The 19351-nt window shown below is 66.7% G+C and overlaps 1 protein-coding gene across 1 annotated transcript in view; it reads right to left on the bottom strand.

The window, feature by feature from the left end:
- CAMK2B (calcium/calmodulin dependent protein kinase II beta) overlaps window positions 1-19351 on the bottom strand; it is an 82756-nt gene that overhangs the window by 8576 nt on the left and 54829 nt on the right. The window contains 13 exon segments of the mRNA XM_026502364.4: window positions 1163-1211; window positions 2727-2771; window positions 4030-4101; window positions 4218-4258; window positions 8771-8845; window positions 9817-9859; window positions 10412-10495; window positions 10940-11062; window positions 11202-11296; window positions 12180-12263; window positions 12348-12405; window positions 12407-12451; window positions 14713-14785. Of these exon segments, the coding sequence (XP_026358149.1) occupies window positions 1163-1211; window positions 2727-2771; window positions 4030-4101; window positions 4218-4258; window positions 8771-8845; window positions 9817-9859; window positions 10412-10495; window positions 10940-11062; window positions 11202-11296; window positions 12180-12263; window positions 12348-12405; window positions 12407-12451; window positions 14713-14785 (887 nt within the window).

Here is a 19351-nt window from a genome sequence, read left to right as displayed (position 1 = left end):
TTGGAGACTGCGAGGCATCCCTACAGAGACGGGCTGTTGGGGGGCCCTTCAGGGAGACACCGCCCACAGCAGGGGCCCACCTACTTATGTGGAGTGGGCAGGGGGCTAACGGGAGGTGGCCATAAGGTGGGGGGGTTGGCTTTAGAGCTCGCTGAGCCCCTCCTCACAGAGCTCAGGGTGTCAGGGACCCTGGGGGCGGGGGCAGACAGGTGAGACGCCAGTGGGAGACAGGAGGGGGCACGCAGGAGAGACGGGGACAGGACGAGGACGAGTGGGGTGAAGCTGGAGAACTCCCAGACACAGCTCACGGTGGGGTCCAGGGGCAGTGGGGACACGGGAGGCAGGGCTGGGGGTGTGGTGGGAGGGGCCCGCCCCACACCCCGAGGCTGCTCTCCCAGCCAGACAAGGCGTAGCTGGGGTCTAGGCTGGAAGGAGGCTGGCCGACCCTCCTGCAGGCTCCGGCCATGTAGGTTACCCCCACCACCACCACCCCACATAGGGCTGGGTGGGGGCGGAACTGCAAGGACAGGGATTCAGGGAGGTGCTGACGGGTCGGGCCTGTGTCAGTCTGTTTGCGGAAACCACGTGAGCACCCACTCTCCCTTCTTCCAGGGGCCTGTGCTCACCTCTGTCTTGGGGTGTCACTGTGTCCCCCAGACTGGCAAAATGGCTGGCCATCAGGCCCTGGGGCAGCCCTGACGGCCCTCAGGGCTGATCTCTGTGAGCGTGTGGCCCAGAGGGTCAGGTGGCCCCGCATGCCGCCTGCCCTCCCTGGGGAGGTGGACAGAGCTGGGAGCAGAAGTGGGGGGTGCCTGGGCGCACCGGGCCGCTGGCCCTGCATGGGCGCAACCCTGCGTGTGCAACTGTGCAGCCCACCGCCCTCACATTCCGTGGAAACACCCGCAACCCCGGAAAAGCCCCCTCTCTGGCTGTCTACAGAGCAGCTGCCAGGCAGAGTCACAGACCTCTGGAAGTTCAAGAGAAGAAACTGAGCAAATGCAACCGTGAACTTGCTCCCTCGCAGGGCAGGACGCCCGCCTGTGGCCCACACGTGCTGGGCAGGCCCCGGGGGCTGCGGCCAAGCAGGGTCAGCCCCCGCCCCCCCCACGGACGCGCCCTGCCCACATCGCGGACGCCCGGCTGCCCCGCTCTCCCCACGTACCTTTGGTGTCCTCATCCTCTATGGTGGTGTGAGTGCTGTCCGATGACTCCTGGGGGACACACAGGGAGGCAGCGGGTCAGGATGAGGCCTCGGTCCCAGCCCGCCTCCACGGGGCCTGGAGGTTCCCATCCCAGAATCCCACAGGCGGTGCTGGGCCTTCGTGCTGGCCCCAGGGCTCGGCCGCTCACATGCCCAATGGCCAGGGGCCTGGACGGCGCCCTCTCCCGACCAGACACAACTGGAGGAAAGACTCCCTGTGCTCTCTTTTGTAAGAGAGGAAAACGGGCTCAGGGACTCCCGTTGAAGTGGAAAGGCACCCCCCGGCCTGTGCACGTCAGCAGACAGGGCGAGAAGTTTCCAGGAGGTCCTCAAGAGCCTTGGCTGGCCCCGGCAGGATGCAGCCATACCCACAACTCCTGCCTCAGAAGAGGCCGCCTGCCCCTCAGGCCTAGACTGTCCAGCCAGGCCCAGTCTCATCCCTGAGGGGGCCTTTGACGGTCGACAGGCAGCCCCGGCACCTCCCGCCGCACACAGAAACCAGGTACCGATCACCTGTCACAGAGTTCCCAGGAGGCCTCCTCGCTCCTCAGAAAGAGCAACCCAACAAGAGTCCCCCAGGGCCTCCCTCTGGCCCCCTGACCAAACACCCTGCTCTGGGCCCCACCCAGAGATGGGGGGTCTGCAGGTTGTAGAATTGGGGCTCATGTTACAACCCCAGAAGGTTGTCTAGAGGCCCCTTGCAAGGAAAACAGGAGCCTCACCCCAGACACGGGGTCCAAGGAGCACCCGTCCCGAGCCACAAGGCAGGAGAACGCCCTTCGTAGCACCTTGCGTCTGGGCGGGCTGAGAGGCACTGGCCCATGGGCCCCTGGTCCTGGCCCGCAACCAGGGTGTGGGGGGCCCCTTGAGGAGCCCAGGGCTGGGTGGGAGTCTGACTGCAGACCCGGGTGTGTGTGTTGCGGGGGGTGCTGGTCCTAGAAACACAGCTCGGCTGCCCACCGTCCCTCCCGCCACCCCGAGCGCCAGCCCCTTCTCTGGCCCCGGGCGCAGGTGCCGATGCGGTGGGAGAGACGCCAGAGCACAGAGCGGCAGCGGAGGCGGCGGGCTGGCTCAGCAGGAAGCACTGGGGGCAGAGGTGAGCAATGGGTGAGGCCAAGGGCGTCTGTGCTGCTCCCTCCTCCCTGGCCCTTCTCCCCTGGGACCCCCGGAGGCGGCCCTGCACGCCTGGCTCCCCGCTGTGCGGGGCCTGACCACGGCCGGGGCCGGGTGGACAGCATGGAGGGTCCTGAGACGTGGACCCTGCTCTGGGCCCCCACCGTCAACGGTGGGCTTGGTGCAGCCGCGCCCGAGAGGGCAGCTCCTGGGGCCTTGTCCCCAGGGAGCAGCCATGGACGTGTGGGGCTCTGTCCTGCCTCTGTCCTGCCACCTGTCCCTGCACGCCTGCTCCCCCCAACTCTTAGCTCGAGGGCTTCCCCGGGTCAACGCCCCAATCTGCGCCTGGCCAGGGGGCCTGGCTCCTGCCTGAGCGCAGGCTCCCAAGGGGGCAGAGAGGGCACAGCAGTACCTTGATCCCGTCCACGGGGTTATGAATGACGGTGGTTTGAGGCTCCTACGGAAGAAGAAGCACAGAGGAAGGAAAGAGGGAAGTGAGAGGAGGGGGTGGGTGGAGGGGAGGAGGGCAGCCGAGCGAGGATGGCAGGAGGCAGAGCTGGCTGGGGAGGCCCGGCGGGCCCAGGGTGGCCAGAGAGAAGCATGTGCGCCCACGGAGCACGGTAGAGAGCATGGGGGCTGCGGGCGGGGAAAGAGGTCCTCCCTCCCTTTGCTGCCTGACCCTCTGCCCCGGGATGGGGGGCACGGTTTTGAAGATGTCATGGGGGTGGGGGTGGCATATGGGATGGACGGGGTCCGAGATGGGGCTGGCTGTGTGGGACCCTCCCCTCCTGGGCTGAGGCTGCCCCCCGTGCTGGACGGCCACCTCGCGAGCCTAGCCTTCCTGTGGGCAGCGTGGGGCTGGGCTCCCTGGGGACGCCACGTGGCTCTGCGCGAACTCGGAACCTGGGCACCAGCAAACCCCAACCTCTTGGGGCGGCCGGCTCTACACGGGCCACCATGGGCACACAACACCCCTGCACCACCACAACCCATGCCACCAGCTGGGGGAGCCCCTGGATAGGACCCTCCAATACCCCCCACCGGCGAGAGGGCCAGAGCTAGCAGGCTCCTCCGAACTTGTGTCTGCCTGCTCCTTCCCAGCCAGAAACCCCTGGGCCTCTCCCTCCAGGCAGCCACGGGCTGGCATGGCCACGGGGGTGTGTCTCCCCGGCGGCTTCGGGGCCTGCGGGACACGGCCTCCCATGGGAGGCTGCCCTGGCTGCTGCTGGGTCATCTCCAGGCCAACTGCCAAGGGGCCTTATCTCCGTCCAGATCACTGGGGGGGCTCCAGAGCTAAGACCAGACCCCTCCATTCTTCCTGGGAGAACCCAAAGCCCTCACCTCCCAGATGGCACAGCCCCGCAGCACCCGAGTGTCTCCCCGCCAGGCCAGGCCCCTGCAGAGCAGCCAGGCCTGGACACTCTGGGTGGGCCTGCTGAGGGCACAGCAGCACAGAGCGGTGCCCCCTGAAAGCCTCTCACTGCTGACCATAGGCGGGACACCGGGCCAGACCCCTGCACAGCCCAAGAACCCCTGAATGGGGCTCAGCCCTCATTCCACACCCGAGCGGCAAGGAGGAGCTGAAGGGCCAGGCGTTGTCCATCGGAGGTAGGCTGGGGCTGGACCCCACCTTCACCCCAGGCCTCCTGACAGGCGGCCACCACACAGCCAGGGCGCAGGAGGGCCGGGAAGCAGGGGGCTGAGGGGCTCAGTACCAGGGCGGCCGGAGGAAGTGTCCCCTTTGGGCTGGTGGCAGCAGCGCTGTTTTTGGTGCTATTTGTCTGGGGCTGTGGAGAGAAGAAGAGGAGGTCAGGAGGAGACGGGGCAGGTGCGGGGGCGGGGGGGGGAGACACCCCTTCCCAGCCTGCCCTGCACGGAGGGAGGGAGGCCCAGCCACGCTCACCTTCACCGCGTCCGCCTTCTTATTGAGTAAACTCTTGGCTGCTGCATTAGGAGGAAACAGGCAACATGAGCAAAGGGCCTGGGGCCCGCTACTACCCACCCCCTCTGTGTGAGTGGACCTCAGAGGCCAGCCAGGCTCTGGGGATCCCCAAGAGCCAGTGGGCAGGCAGGCGACCCCAGGTCCTGAGGCAGGGTGGCTTCTGTGGTCAGTAAGGGGGGAAAGCAGATCCGTCCCCAGTTCTGAGCCTGGCCATCCTGGAGAAGGCCCGCAGGAGGCCCAAGGCTGCCCAAACCTCTCATCCCCAGGACAGGCCCCTCCCCCTGGCCATTCTCCACAACCCTGGAGGACATCCAGATTTCCCCTCCCACCCGGGCCCCGCGGCTTGTAGGCAGCATGCAGGCTGCCAAGAAGGCAGGGTGCTCCCCCACCCCAGATAGGAACACAGGACGGGCACCAGGTTGGGGTGGTGGGCATCTGCCTGTCATTCCCTGTGCTCTCGGGCAGGGGCGGGCTGCAGCTGGCCACCCACCCAGACAGGGAGGGGCTTGTCTCAGCAGCAGGTGCCTGCCTGCTACCAGCCTCCCGGTCGCCTCCGTCAGCGAACAGGACTCAGAGCTCTGCCCCGGGCCCGGGCCCTCGGCTCAGAGCACCCAAGGGGCTGCCTCATTCTTCAGGAACCAGTCCTGGAAGTCCTGGCCTTGGGGTCACTTCCTGGCCTTGCTCTGGCTGCACCAGCCCCAACACGGGCCCCTCCATCCACTCCTGAGGCCCCCGGGCTCTGAGTGGGCTAAGCAGGGTAGACACCCACGGGGAAGGCTCCAGAGGGCCACCCGCGTCCCCGGCTCCCCCCACCTGTGGGACGCCCCAGCAGACGGCCCGTCTCACCCCAACACAACCGCACAGAGGTCAGGGCAGCCCGGCCCCTGCCTCACCCTTTCCCGTGCCCGCCGCCCCCCGCCCAGTCCCCCGGCATCAGGGCCCTCCGCCGTGGTTAGCGTTAATTGGACAACTGCCAAACCAAAGTCAGCTTACCTTCCAGGAAAGGAAAGGTGAGGAGGGAGGGAGTAGTAGTGAGGGAAAGAAAGAAAACAAGATTCGTGTGGTCAGGCAGGGGTGCAAGTGTGCAGCCCAGGACCCCGCCTGGTCCTGCCCGCCCCACCCGCGCTCCCAGCCAAGCGCTGCCCTGCCTGTGCAGGTTAGAGAAGCCGCGCCGGGGCCGACGTCGGAGGGGTGGGGTTCAGGGATCCTCTAGCCCCCCCACCCCGCCGCGGGCTTCACAAGCTCCAGCCAGCCAGCCCAGCTGCAGGGCTGCCTGCCCCGAGGTGGTCCCCGGGGGGCGGGGGGGACCCTGGACTGAGGGAAACACCCCTGGAGGCTGTGACATCAGACCCCTGTGCACACTTGGACCCAGGGAGATGCAGAGGTTCTCAAAGTGGGGTTCCCGCACCGGCAGCCGCAGGAGCTGCGCCCAGGCCCACCCCAGACCTCCCGGGGCTGGGGGGGCCATCTGTTCTAGGGGACCCTAACGCTGCTTCGGTTTGAGAACCACTGTCAGGGTCCAAGGGCCTTCCTCTCCGTAAAGGTGCCCTTCGCCACCCTCGGGGCTCTGGGCAGGGACATGGGTGATATGCTTGGCCAAGAGCCCCGTGGGGCCATCCGAGAGCCACCCTGGGCACGGTCTCCAGCCCCACAACCCGTCAGCTTTCTCAAAGGCTTTCCCCACAGGATCCTCGGGGCCATGTGTCACCAGAGGCCCACTCCCTGGCCCGTCCCCCTGGTCCTCACGGCGGGGCTCCCCCCGTTAGAAGTGTCCCAGGATCCCAGTAAGCGAAGGGATGACAGGCCGCCCCCTTCCCTTGCCCGCCAGGCCTGCCCGCCCTGCACCACATCCTCCCCACCCTGGTGAGGCTGGACCGGACCATGCCCTGATGCCCTGGTGGCCCGAACCCATCAGCATCCCAGGACCAAAAATGCCACCTCCCCAGGCCCACTGCCCACTGTGGGTACCCTGGAAACCTCCCCAGGGGGGCAGCTCCAAGCCGCCTCCCAGTAACTCACCACGGAGGGACAGGCCAGCCCTGCAGACGGGGAGCTTTCACTCCTGACCCACACCGACCTCACCCCTCTGCTCCCTTCCCCATGTCCAGTGCGCAGGGGGACCCCCGCCTCCCCTGAAGTGCAGTCATGCTGAAGTCGCAGAGCCCAGGCCCCCCGTCCTTGCTGGTTGACCAGCGGGGTGCAGGGCTCCTCCAGGGGCCACCCAGCCCATCCCGAAGGCACGCATCACGGCAGCCGAGCAGGCAGGCAAGCTGACCCCACACCCTGATTTAGGATGGGCCCTGCCGTACCACGCAGCTTCGGCGTCAGAGCCTGTGCAGGCCAGGGCCCGCCCAGCGCCCAGAGGAGGCGCGGCCAGCCCTGCCTGGCCCCTGGGCGGAGGCAGATGGAGACCCTGGGACAAATCCTGGGTCTCAAGAGGGTTCCCCCTCAGTCCCTGACTCTCAAAACCCACTGTCCACACCATGCTAGTCAAGACGGCAACACCCCTCTGCGGACTCAGACGGCTCCACCAGGGCCCAGGCTCCAGAAGGCCTTACAACAGACACCGAGCCTCTTAACCAATCCCCAAACACTTCCCCTGAAGAACCCCCTTTAACCAGCGTTTGCAAGTCTGGGCGCAGTGTGGACACACGGCCGGGCCCCTCCTGCAAGTGGCTCCCCAAAATTCACTGCCTCCAGGGCCCTGTGGACCCCATCTACACTGGCAGTCAAAAGCACAGGGTGCTCCCACCACGCTTTCTCAAGTCAGATGCATTAGCTTGTGGCAAGAGCCCCGGGGGGCCCAGCAGACCCTTGGTAGACAAGCAGACACCTTCTGCGGCACCCACCAGGGTCCTCAGGCCGGCCACGGCTGCCCCCCGCCCCCAGCTCTCCCGCCTCCTCTCCGGGAAGGCCAAGACGCTCGGCACACCTGCAGCATTCGTCTCTACAGAGACCCCTCGGGCTCCTCCGGCGGGGGCGCTATGTCACCCAGGAGGTTGTACCCCCCCAAAGGGGCGATGGCCTTGAAACGGAGACCCCCGCCCAGTGCCGCTGGCTGAGGTTGGCTGACCTCAGCCCAAGAGCCCAGCCTCTGCCTCATCCCCTCACTCGTGGCCCGGGACAGCCATGCTGGGCTTCGTCCACATGCACCGACCGCACCCGGGACAGAGCAGCCCTGGGCGCCCCCGGCGGCGGGCTGTGCATGCACGCGGCCTCATGCAGTCTGCACATCCACTGCAGGCGGGTGGGCTCTGGGCAGGGGCCCCGGCAGAGAGCAGCCCAGAGGCCTCGCTCACCGCGCTGGGCAGCTGCGCTTCACGGGGGGCGCCCAGGCTCCTGGCTCCCTGCCCTCCCTCCCCTCATGCACTCTGGAAAGGCTCTGGAAAGGAAGCTAAGGACGGCCCTCCGCCCTCCGGGGGGCCTTGCCTGCTGGACACATCCACAGGGCTCACAGGAGGGGTGCAGACCGTCCTTCCTGAGGGTGGCCCTGCCCGGAGTACCCCCAGGAGGAGGCGGCTAGGGAATACGCCCCCTGTGGGATCTTGAGGCAAGAGCTGGAGGGTTTGGCTGGCTGGGGCCGAAGCACAAGGCACCAGCAGAAAACTAGGCCCCACGGCTCCGTCTGGGGAGCCCTGGGATCGCCCCTGGGCTGCAGCGGGCTCTGTGCGCCCGAAGCCCACACCGCCCTTGGCTCAGGCTGGCCCCCTGGCAGGTCCTAGGGTCCGCTAGTCCTCAGGGCTTCTGGCTAAGCTCACAGGTGGGTGGGCAGGAGCCGGCCTGAGGCTCCTGGAAGGAGCGGCTCGGCAGAACCAGCCTCTGCCCTCACACATTTGGGAGGAGGCTGGGGGCCTCGTAGAAAGAACCAACAGGACATTCTCTTGGCGGCGGGGGGGAGGCTGAGGCCCCCCCTGTCCTGGGGCTCACAGGGCAGACATGCACACATCGGACCCAGCGCAGACCACCAGCTCCATGCGAATGACGGGGAGCAGCACAGGGCAGGTGCCTGGGGGCAGGGGCGGGCCAGGCAGGGGGGAGCGCATGGTGCTGGCAAGAGGGCTCTCATGGTGCAGGGCCTCTGCCCCCATGCCTTTTCCCCCGGGGCCCCCACTCAGGGTTCAGACCCAGCAGCAGCCCTGAGGCTTCCTATGGGTGGTCAAGGTCACTCTGAACGGGGGTCGTGATGAACAAGCGGGGAGAGAGATCACAGAGCACAGGGCTCTGACCAGAGGGATCTTCTGACCCCCTAGATTCAGGGGCCAGGACCAAGGTTCGGTGAAATGCATGTGGGAGGAGGCATGGCTTAGGGGTCACCTAGCCTGGCCCCTCTAGCACATGGGGTCCAAGGCTGCTGGGACAGCGGGGGCTGCCGCCCTGCCCTCCGTGTGGGACCTGTCCACGGCGGGAGCAGGGGCTCCCGGGGCCTCTGGGGCAGCTCTGGAGGCCCGGCCGGCAGCTGCGTGCAGCGAGGGGGCTGCATGCCGACAGGCGAGACCCTGGTCAAGAACATCTACCTTGTTCCACCAGCCCCATGGTGGTGCCGGAGGCCGCGGTGGACATTGTGGCCGGAGCGGTGGTCTGTCTGCCCACTGTTAGCACCGGGTTAGAGACGAGGGAGGGGCGGACACAGACGGGGGGCGGGCAGGGGAAGGGAGGGGGAGAGACAAAGGAAGCAGAAGAAGATTAGAGTCCACAGTTGGGTGGCGGATGGCTCCAGAGTCCCCGTTCACAGGAGAGTGGGAACAGGACCGAGACTGAGTGACAGTTGGAAAGCGTCTGCCTCCTTTCTCCTTAGAAAACCCCAGCGGGGGCTTCTGGCGCCCAGTGGGCGTGCGCACAGGACAGGACCCGTTAGTGTTGGTGTGACACATGCCCCCCGGTCCCGGCAGCACAGTATCACAGCCAAAGGAACAGGATGGGTGCTGGATGCAGACGAACAGGGACGGACCCCAGACGCTCCCGCACCCCATGACGCGGGCGACAGACAACCACAGGACAGCCAGGGGGCCACCTGCCCCTCGGGTGACACTGTGCCCAGTGGGCCTGCCAGGGCCCCTGGCCTTGGGGTCGCTGACAGACCCCCTCGAGCAGCCGCACGCCCCCAGCCCCGCCCACCCCTCCGCGCCCCAGGCGGGCAGCCGCCAGCGAGTCCGGAGCTCGGCGGAGAGGTCCCGGGTCCTCCTCTTCCCTCCCACACACAGAACGGGTGCTCAGAGGGCTCAGGACAACAAGGCCACAGAAGTGCCGACCAACACCTGGACAGACACACAGAGCTGCAGCCCAGGCGGCAGCAGCGAGGACACGAGGGCGTCAGGCGAGGACACAGAGACCCAACACGCAGGGACGAGGGCGTGTGCCGGGTGGTCTCCCAGACAGGACTGGGTTGGGGTGGGGGCGGACCCCCGGGGTGCTGCCCACGGAGCCCAGGCCTCGTGGCCCCGAGCGGGCAGGAGGCCAGGCCGCTGAGCGGTGGGGGAGAAGGGCCAGGGGGTGTGAGAGAGGGGCAGGCCACTGGCAGCGGGTCGTTCAGAAGCCTTCTCTTCCAGAAGACCGTTCTCACCTGAGAAATTTCTCGTGGCCAGCATGGTGGTGAGGATCGCGCCCTGGGGAGAGACACGCAGCTGAGGCCGGGACACCCCGGCCTTGCAGAGCGAGAGTCCACAGACTCACCAGCTGCACAGGGACCAGCCCCCTACTTCCGGAGTGAAAACAGTGGCTGCCCACTGAGCACAACTTCTAAAGGGCTTCTGGACCCTGGGGCTCCTCCGGCTGGCCCCCCACAGGTCAGCTCCCTGCTGGCCGCCTCCTCCCCACCCACCCGCCGGCTGCTTAGACTGCTCTCCTCACCAGGCCCGCCAGGGTCCGAGGCTGCCCACTCACTCACACTGAAGCAAGGAGCCCCTCCATAGCCCCGGGCGTGGGGAACCCCGAGGGGAACCTGAGTGTTGCTGCCGTGTGGGGGCTGGGTCCCCCGACACATCTGGCCTGGGATGGTGTCGAGATGGCTGGGACCCCAGTGTCTCCCCTTGCCCAGCCTGCTGGGACCCCTCTGGCCGCTTCCAGCCTGGGGCCCTCGAGGGCACAGGCATCCCTGGGCGGGAGAGCCCATGGCGACCGTGGGGCAAGTGGGCCGGGCGCCGGGGCCCACATCTCACCTTGAGCTTCCTCCGGGCATTGAACTTTTTCAAGCACTCCACAGTCTCCTGCCTATGCATCATGGAGGCCACGGTGGAGCGTTGCTGTGGGGAGAGAGGCCGTCACATCCTGCCAGAAGCTCCGAGGGGGGTCAGCTCTGTCCCTGAGGGTCTCGAAAGTGGGGGCCGTGGCACCCCCCCAGGGCCCTTGTGCCAAAGCCACCAGCCACCCACGGCAGCAGGAGGCCAGCTGTCCCCCCTGCTGCCCCGCCCCGAGCCCACCACCCCTCACCACCTGTCTGCGCCCCCCACCCTCACCCTTCTCTCCCCGCTGGCCGCTGTGTCCCCCACGCAGGCCCCCTGGTCTGCCTCGACACTCCACCCCTTCACACGCAGGACAGGACCTCCTCTACCCGGAGCCCCCACCTTCCCAGAGACAGAGGCCACCCCCAGTGGGTGCCAAACCCCAGGCCGCGCAGCACCCAGGAGACCCGGGGGGACGACTAGTGGCAAGGAGGGGACCCAGGGCCCGCGTGCCGGGCGACTTACGCAGACCCACGGGTGCTTCAGCGCTTCGTGTGCCGTGATGCGCTTGGCAGGGTTGATGGTCAGCATCTGGTTAATGAGGTTTTTGGCTTCGGGAGTGACCGTGTCCCACTCGGGGGATGGAAACTAGAAAAGGAAGCAACACACAAAGGGGGAGTCTGGAGCCCCCTCCCCAGGCAGGAGCCTCTGAGGGCTCTCAGCTGGGTCACGATTCTGGGAAGCAGGTGCTGTCACTCATTCCCTGCCTCCGGCTCCCAGCACTCACGTCGTAGGCTCCTGCCTTGATCTGCTGGTACAGCTTGTGCTGGTCCTCGTCCCAGAAGGGTGGGTAGCCCACAAGCAGGATGTATAGGATCACCCCTGCGCAGAGCGGAGGGGGAGGGGGCTCACGCTGCTGCCCCGCCCCCAGTTTCCACCCCCACTCCCTGGCCCTCCCCCACAGCCTCCTCCCCCCACCCCACCACCAGCCCCCCACTCCCTGCCCCCCTCCCCCTGCAGCCTCCACCACCAGCCCCCCACTCCGTCCCCCTCCCCCTGCAGCCTCCACCACCAGCCCCCCACTCTCTGCCCCCTCCCTGCAGCCTCCTCCACCAGCCCCCCACTCTCTGCCCCCTCCCTACAGCCTCCACCACCAGCCCCCCACTCTCTGCCCCCTCCCTGCAGCCTCTACCACCAGCCCCCCATTTCCTGTCCCCCTCCCCCTGCAGCCTCCACCACCAGCCCCCCACTCTCTGCCCCCTCCCTGCAGCCTCCACCACCAGCCCCCCACTCCCTGTCCCCCTCTCCCTGCAGCCTCCACCAGCAGCCCCCCACTCCCTGCCCCCCTCCCCCTGCAGCCTCCACCTCTAGCCTCCCACTCCCTGTGCCTGGCAGCCCCCACCCACACCCTGCACCCAGCCACAGCCCATCCCCGTGCCCTTGGAACACAAGTGTCATGTCCTGGGCTCAGCTCCGCCTGAGACCCCCACCAAGAAGGCAGCCCTGCCACAGCGGTCTGCATCCCCCCCCCCCATCCTTCTGGCCCAGACCTCTCTTCTGGGTGAGGGGCAGGGAACTGGGGTGGTGGGCTTTTCAGCAACAGCCAAGGTCACGTTAGCAATTCTAGTCTGTGTGGGGAGGGGGCTCCCGGCTGGCGGCAGCCCAGGGGCGGGCCTGGCACGGTGCAAGTGGCACGGGCGCAGGGCTCCCTCCACTGTGGCCAAGTGGCCCCGTGGCCCCACACCCGCCTCCACAGAGGTCTCACCGCACGCCCAGATGTCCACTGGCTTGCCATAGGCCTCCTTGCGCAGGACCTCTGGGGACAGGTAGCCTGGCGTGCCGGCGAACCCTGGGGACAGCGGAGGGGCAGCGTGAGGGCCGAGACGGCAGCGGACCCCCCGCCCTCGCCTGGGCCGGCCAGCCGGACACTCACCGAACCATGCCTGCTGGTCCCCCTGCACCTCGATGGCCAGGCCGAAGTCCGCCAGCTTCAACGGCCGCCCCCTTGCACTTGCTGGCCAAAAGCAGATTCTCGGGCTGCGGACAAGGCGGCCCGCCGGTGCGGGTGCGGGTTACACGCGGGGGCACGGAGGGAAGGGAGCGCAACAGACGGGACGGCGCTTTGCAGGCTGGGGCGCACAGGTTGGACCCCCTCCGGCCCCCACCACGGGGTGCTGCCCCGGCGGACTCCTCGTGACCCCCGGGGGGCAGAGGGGAGCTGTCACACCCAGGCTGAGAACTCGGAGTGCGGCAAGCAGACCTGAGTGCACCTCACCAGCGCGGGCAGGCACTGCCTTCCCCATGTCCCGTGTTGGGGTGCTCCAGGCCGGTGGGGGGCTGCCTGAGGAGGCGCCCCCAGAGGACCAGGAGGAAGGAGGTGGCACCCACCCCATCCCTCTGGCTCCGCCTGTCGTGTGCCCACAGGTGGGAAAGGCCCCTCGCAGGCCCCCCTGCCTCAGAGAGCAGCGCCCTCGGGCAAGCTGAAAGGACGTTCGTCCCCTGTCCCACGGGAGCACCACGGCGGTCCCTATGCACTGGTCCTGTCCACAGGGCCCTCCCACCCCGGCCTGGCCACCTCTCGCGGTCAGCGGTCAGCGCGGAGCACTCAGAGTTCAGGGCCTCTGGACCTCCTCGTCCCTGACCTCCCGGGGCTCCGAGCACCCCCAGCCCCCGCCCCAGGCCGCCCTCCCGACGGGCAGGCCCACTGAGACCACACTGCCATTTCAGTGCCCCGAGAAAGGCGCACACCGCCAGAAAGACCGTGTCAACACTGCTCGTCACCCTGAGGTGTCAGAATGAGACACGCGGCCCTCGGAACCCGCGAAGGATGCCAGCCCCATGGCAGAAACCAGGGCTTCCCCGGGCCCCACGCAGCTGGCTGGGGACGAGCTCCGTCACCACAGGTGGCACATGCTGGAGACATGGGCCCTGCCTGCCCAGCACAGCCCAGAGGCCCCTCAGCATCTTCATTTTGCCAACATAAGTGGGGCTGCGGGGCCCCCACTCCCCTTGCACCTGAGGTGGCCGGGCAGCACTTCCACACTTCAGGGCCAACAAAGCGGCACTCGGTGGGCTCGGCCCCAGGGAAGGGCTGGGGACCCCCGCTCCTGCCCGGCTCCCTCGCAACCCCCTGACACGGTGCCAAACCCCTCTGCTCCCCCCCACCTCAGCTGAGAGCAAACCCAGCACGGTACCGCCTCGGGGGTCTGTCCCCATCAGGAGACGGGGGTCCTCTCCGGGAGAGGAGAGGCCGTCTGCCCTCCACACCTGGCAGGAGGCAGAAGGCCTACTCGTCCTGCCCTTTTGTTCTTTTCAGCAAGGGTTGTTTGCCCCGGGTCACGTCTGGGGGGGGGGCACCTATGTTCACTCCTATGCCGTGGCCTCAGAGTCAGCTATGAATTCTGGGCTCCACGGACGATGTGGGGATGCATGGCTCCACGGGACACTGCTTCAGACCAAACGTGGTAACACACGGTGAGGCCCAGCACGGGCACAACAGGCAGGCCTGGGGCACAGGCGGAGGGACGCAGGACTGTGTGGGACGTGCAGAGAGAGATGTGAAGGGCACGGAAGGGGGGTCCCAGGCCTGCTCCTGGTGGGACACCATCCCCAGAGTAGCCCTGCCAAGATCAGCTCACACGCACACCCCTCGGTGGCCCAAGGGAGGTGTGACCCCATTCAGTGTGGGAAGGTTGGTCTCACATGCCACCTGGGGACTCTCGGCAGGAATGACAGGCCCTCCCCCCACCCAGCCCAGAGAAAAAGCGGACAGGAACCCAGCTTTGGAGAGACCGGCAGGCAGGGGAGGTGGACGGGTGCTGTTCCTCCCGAGGCCACGCTGTGCCCTGGGGGGTGACAAACCACTTTGCCCAGAGCGGAGCCAGGGGCAGCAGAGGCTTGCGGGATGGGCTGGACGCTGGCAGAGGCCAGGAAGGCCGGCGCCTCACCCCTGCTCCCTTGGCATCAGCCCCGTCTGCGTGCACATCGCCCGTGTGCCCCCTGCCGGGTCTGTGTCTCACCTGGAGCCCAGAGACACAGCCCGAGTGGACATGTGCCGACAGGCTACTGCCCTCTCTCGGTCCTGGAGCCTGCAGGCGTCTGGAGGGACGTGTGCAAACACACACGCACGCACACACGCGTGCATTCTCACGCACACATGCACCTGCACGGACCCCCCCATGCTTGTGCGCACTCACACACACAGCGCTCCTGGCGCTGCCCCTGCCCCTCCAGGGCCTCCTTTTGCACGACATGCAGGCGCAGACAGACAGCTCGCACAGAGCAGGGTGGGGACTCACCTTGAGGTCCCTGTGGACGACCCCCATCTGGTGGCAGTGGAGAACCGCCTCCAGGATCTGCTGGATGCAGTGACTGTGGCAAACAGCAGGCGTGTTAGTGAGGGTGCGCTCGGGGGGGGGGGTTGTGCAGGAGTGGGAGGCTGTGTGGCACTGGGGTCGCGGGGAAGCAGAGAATCGAGATGCTGCCTGCCATACAGGAGAGGCGACGCCCGCTAGAAGGGCGGCCCCCCGCGGGCCAGCACAAGGCAGGGCCCTCCCCGCCCCCCGCGCCCCACCTTCTCCTCTGACCAGGCCCGCGGAAGCCACATTCAGAGGACACAGCCCTGTTCCCCGTGTACCCGACCCTGAGCCAGGTGTCCTCTGAGAGGGGGCCTTCCGGGCACGACTGGCTGGAGGTCAGGGCTGCCCTCTGGCTCTGCGGACACCCGCGCGTGACCAACACTGCCCACGCAGCAGATCCCGACAACCCCCAGCCTCCGTGCACACAACACCCTGTGGCCTGAGACTGCCTCCCCCAGATGGCCCGAGGGGTGCACACAGTCCCCAGCTGCCCCCAGCCAGGCACAGGCTCCTTGGGGGTCCCAGCCGCCCCTGCAGCGTGGCCAGCCACAGGTGGCCAGGACCCCCTGCCCAGGACCGCAGTCACAGCCCCTCTGGGTGGGGGGCGAGGCTGGGAGGCAGATGGCTTCAGGCCCCCTCCTGCCACAGCTGGACCCTGCAAGGTGACAGGGTCAGCGGGAGGTGTGGGCTTTGTTTTCCTAACAAGCGAACTCGGAATGGGGGTGAGGGACCCGACCTGTTCCTCAAATAGCTCTGGCCACCCCTGGGGTCACCCGCCCGCGGCATAAGAAAGTAAACCTGAATTTCCTCCCTGCACAAGCCAGGACCTTGGAACCCTAATGATGACGGTTCCTGAGCTTTCGGGGGGTCAGAAGGAGCCGGGCCCAAAGCTGTGGGAGACAACCCCTTGATAGCTGGAACCACAGCCCCCCTCCCATGTCCTGATTCTCATGCCCTTGTGACCTGGGGTCTCCTGTCCCTGTGTCCTGGCCTAACTCATTCTCAAAACCATCCTTGTTCTTGTGACTCCCACAAAGCCCCCATCCTGCCCAGAACTGTCGCCTGTGATCCTCATCCCTGTCCTGGTGGCATCCCTGTCCCCATTACTGCAGCCATGGGCTCAGCGCCCATGGGCTGACCCCCCACAGTAAGCTCGTTGGGGGGACCTACTCAGCTGAGCAGAGCCCGGCCATGATGAGGTCTGGGAAGCTCTCCAGGGCCCCGCCTCTAAGGTCAGGGCAGGCCGCAGGGTGCAGGCAGAGGGCAGGCAAGGCCCCAGCACTTGCCACTGAGGTCGCTGAGCCAGGCCCCAGGGCAGGGATGGCTTTCCCAGCCTGCAGCCACCTGCCACTCACTGCCCACCTGGAGCCCCGGGGCTGTCAGCAGGTCCCTGGGACCACTGCACACTGTGGCATCTTCGTGGAGAGGGGGGTGGGGAGCCCTGGCAGACTAGCCCCCTCCTGAGCTGCAGCAGCTCGGCCCTGGCCTGCACCCAGCGTGCGCCCTGCTGTTCGGTGGGAGCCCCGCCCTCCCCGCACAACAGCCCCCACGGCCACAGGCGGGCGTGGCCTGAGCCTCTGGCCGCTCCTGCAGGCCCTGGGGTGACCTGGCTTCCAGTCAGACCTGCTGAGCCCGAGGCACATCCCACTTCAGCTTGGGGTGGAGCCCGTCTTCCACATTCCCCCTTGAGACCCTTCCTTGGCTCTGACCCTTGACAACACCCTCTGGACTTCCTATGCTGGTCATGCCCACTGCGGTCCCACGGTGGCCACGGCTTCTGTGTGGGTGTCTCTGCTTGGCCTGTGGCCCCCGTGACAGTACAGACGTGGCTCTTTCCTCTCGATCGTGCTTTCCCCCACCCAGCAGGAAGATGTTCTAAGAACGTTTGTTGGACCCACGGGTCCATCTGCTGCAGGACAGACTGGTAACGCCGGCTCGGAATTAGGGGACTGCACCCCTGCCCTCCCCCTCATCCCCTCCCAGGAATGCAGGGCCCAAAGCAGCACCAGAGGCGCGAGCCCACAGCCCCGAGCCGGCAGAGGGTCTGCACCTCTCCAAGAGCATCGCGGGACTTGGCTGTGTCCCTGCAACTCTGAGGACAGACCGTGTCCGCCCGCCGGAGACCCTGCTCCGCGGGCTTCACGGCCACCGTGATGGAGAAACCAGCTGGCAGGACACAGACTTGCAATGGTTTTGCCCCCTACCCTGTGCCCAGGAGTGAGCGGGCTAAGCAATTTGGGGTCCCCACGAGAAAGCTGTGGGGGGCTCCCAGCCACGTGGTGGTGGGAGACTGTCTCCGCAGCCTGCCAGGTGCCCATTCTAGGCAGCCCTGCCCTGGGGGGCTCCTGGGGACCCCCCCCCACTCCAACCTGGGACCACAGCCTGGGAGGCCTGCCCCCTTCTGCCTTCTGTTTACATTGTACCATCTCCCTTGCGGGGCCTCTCTGTGCTCAGAGTAGGTCCCAAGCGCATTCCAGACGCTGGCTGGGTCCTGGATGCTATTCTCAGGGTTCTGGGGTTCCCTCAGCTGCGCCCCTGCTGCCTCCTCTTCCTCCTCGTTGGGGCAGTCGGATTCTCAGGGGCCCCTGAAACATCTATCAAGAGCCACATAGCTTTCTAGGCTTTTAAAAACTGGGTTCTAAATGTTTTGACCTTTGCTTTCCCTGCTTTGGAAGAAGACCGTCCAGGTTCCCCACCAAACGCCAAGTTCCTCTGAAGTGGGATTAGGAAAGAGCTCAGAAAAGCAAGGCCTGCTTTGCTCCCCGCCCCCTCCAGAGATTCGCCACGTTGGAAGCCTCGAGACCCTCCCGTGGGCAGCACGGCCCCGGCAGGCCCCTGGAAGGGCCGCCAATTCCCGGGCCGGGCCTCCCTGCCACCCCACGTGGCTGGCATCACAGGTCCCCGCCTCAGCACAGCCCCGAACCCCTTTCTGTGGCAGGTCCCCAGAAACCAGGCAGCCGTCCCAGGATGGGAGTTAGCCTTAGCACGTCCGTCACGGTTCCTGACAATGCCCACGGGTGACCACCGTGCGGATGTCCACAGCAGACTCTGTCGGGCCCTCCAGCCCACAAACAAAGCACCAGCACCAAGGTCAAGTGCGGGGCATCACCAATGCAAGCCGGGGACCTGAGCTCCTGGGAGAAAAGGCAGCTGGAGGCGCTCCCCGGGAGTGTCCTCTGGTCCCCTTGTCCCCTCCTCAGAGCTAGACTATGAGCAAGGCGGGCTTTTGTGAGAGAAAACTAGGCATTTGGGGGGGGACCCCCAGCCCCATCTCCTCTGGGCCAGTTCCAAGGGGCCCCAAACACCAGGGGAGCCCTCCACCACAGGGTCCCCGACAAGAGCGGGGCAGGAGGCATCCATGAGCGCCAAGCGGTGGGGCTGGGGGGTTGGAGGGGGTGTTGGAGACGAGGCCAAGAGGCAGGCAGGAGGGGCAGGTGGGTGAGGGAGGAGCTCGGAGGCCACAGGTGTTGGGGGACGTGGGGTGTATGCACAGTTGGCATGGGCGGGCACAGGAGGAAGGCACCGTGGGCAGGCTGGGGGGAGCCCCGGGGACTCCCAGCCAAGAGGGGGCCACAGCCACAGGCCATATCACCCCTCAGCCAAGAGCACCTGCTACGGAACACAGGGAAGGTGCCAGGCTCCCAGCAGTGGCAGGTGCTGAGGACTAAGGCCCCGGGGCAGGGCGTTGTAGTCAGGGAAACAGAGGGCCGTGAAGGCCACCTGCCCGGATGCAGGCAGCCAGGTGGCCCTGGTGGCAGAACTACAAATCAGCCCTCCTCACGCTGCCAATACCCTGGCGGTGGGCCCTGGGACCGGACCGGGGGACAGCCAGCCGGGACCCAGCCAGCCGGGACCCTGCCCACCTGGCTGGGCCTGCACCTGCTGGCCCCCGCAGAGCTCCTCCCACCCCAGCAGAGTTCAGGACGGCCCAGGCCCAGCACGCAGGCGCCCACTCTCCCGGACGTCCCCCACCCCAGCAGCACAGAGCAAGGGGACGCGGCTCTGCTCCACTCTCTACTTTTCTTAAAGGAGGAAAATCAGAACCAGATCTTCCCATTCCTGCAGGGGACCGGCCACTCCCAGGGGAGTGGGCAAAACGAAGGTCTTTCAAGGAGCCTGGGGAAGGCAGCCCGTGCCGCTGCGCCCTCGGGCAGGCTGGCCAGAGGAGAAGCCGCAGCCCCCGCCTGTCCCTGACACCCCAACCCCGGCCCTGACCCAGAGGACCACCCACCTCTGGCTGCTGGGCTCTGTGGGGACCCAGGCAGCCGCGGGACTCGCTCAGCCTGTTACCAGCAGGCGAGGTCGCCCGTGGGTGCAGAAGCAAGTCATGAAAAGTTACTTCTAAAAATAATATTCAAGGCAATCCTGGGGGGCTCAGTCGGTGAAACGTCTGTCTTCGGCTCAGGTCATGATCCCAGGGTCCCAGGACCGAGCCCCGCATCGGGCTCCCTGCTCCGCGGGGAGTCTGCTTCTCCCTCTCCCTCTGCCTGCCACTCCCCCCTGCTTGCACTCGCTCGCTCTCAAATACATAAATAAAATTTTTAAAAATTAAAATAAGAATTTTCATTTTTTTGATTAG

Source organism: Ursus arctos, unplaced genomic scaffold, assembly GCF_023065955.2.
Source record: "Ursus arctos isolate Adak ecotype North America unplaced genomic scaffold, UrsArc2.0 scaffold_3, whole genome shotgun sequence".
In the NCBI taxonomy this organism is placed as follows: Eukaryota; Metazoa; Chordata; class Mammalia; order Carnivora; family Ursidae; genus Ursus; species Ursus arctos.
Note: the sequence above shows the minus strand (reverse complement) of the source record. Positions and strands in the feature narration are given on the sequence as shown.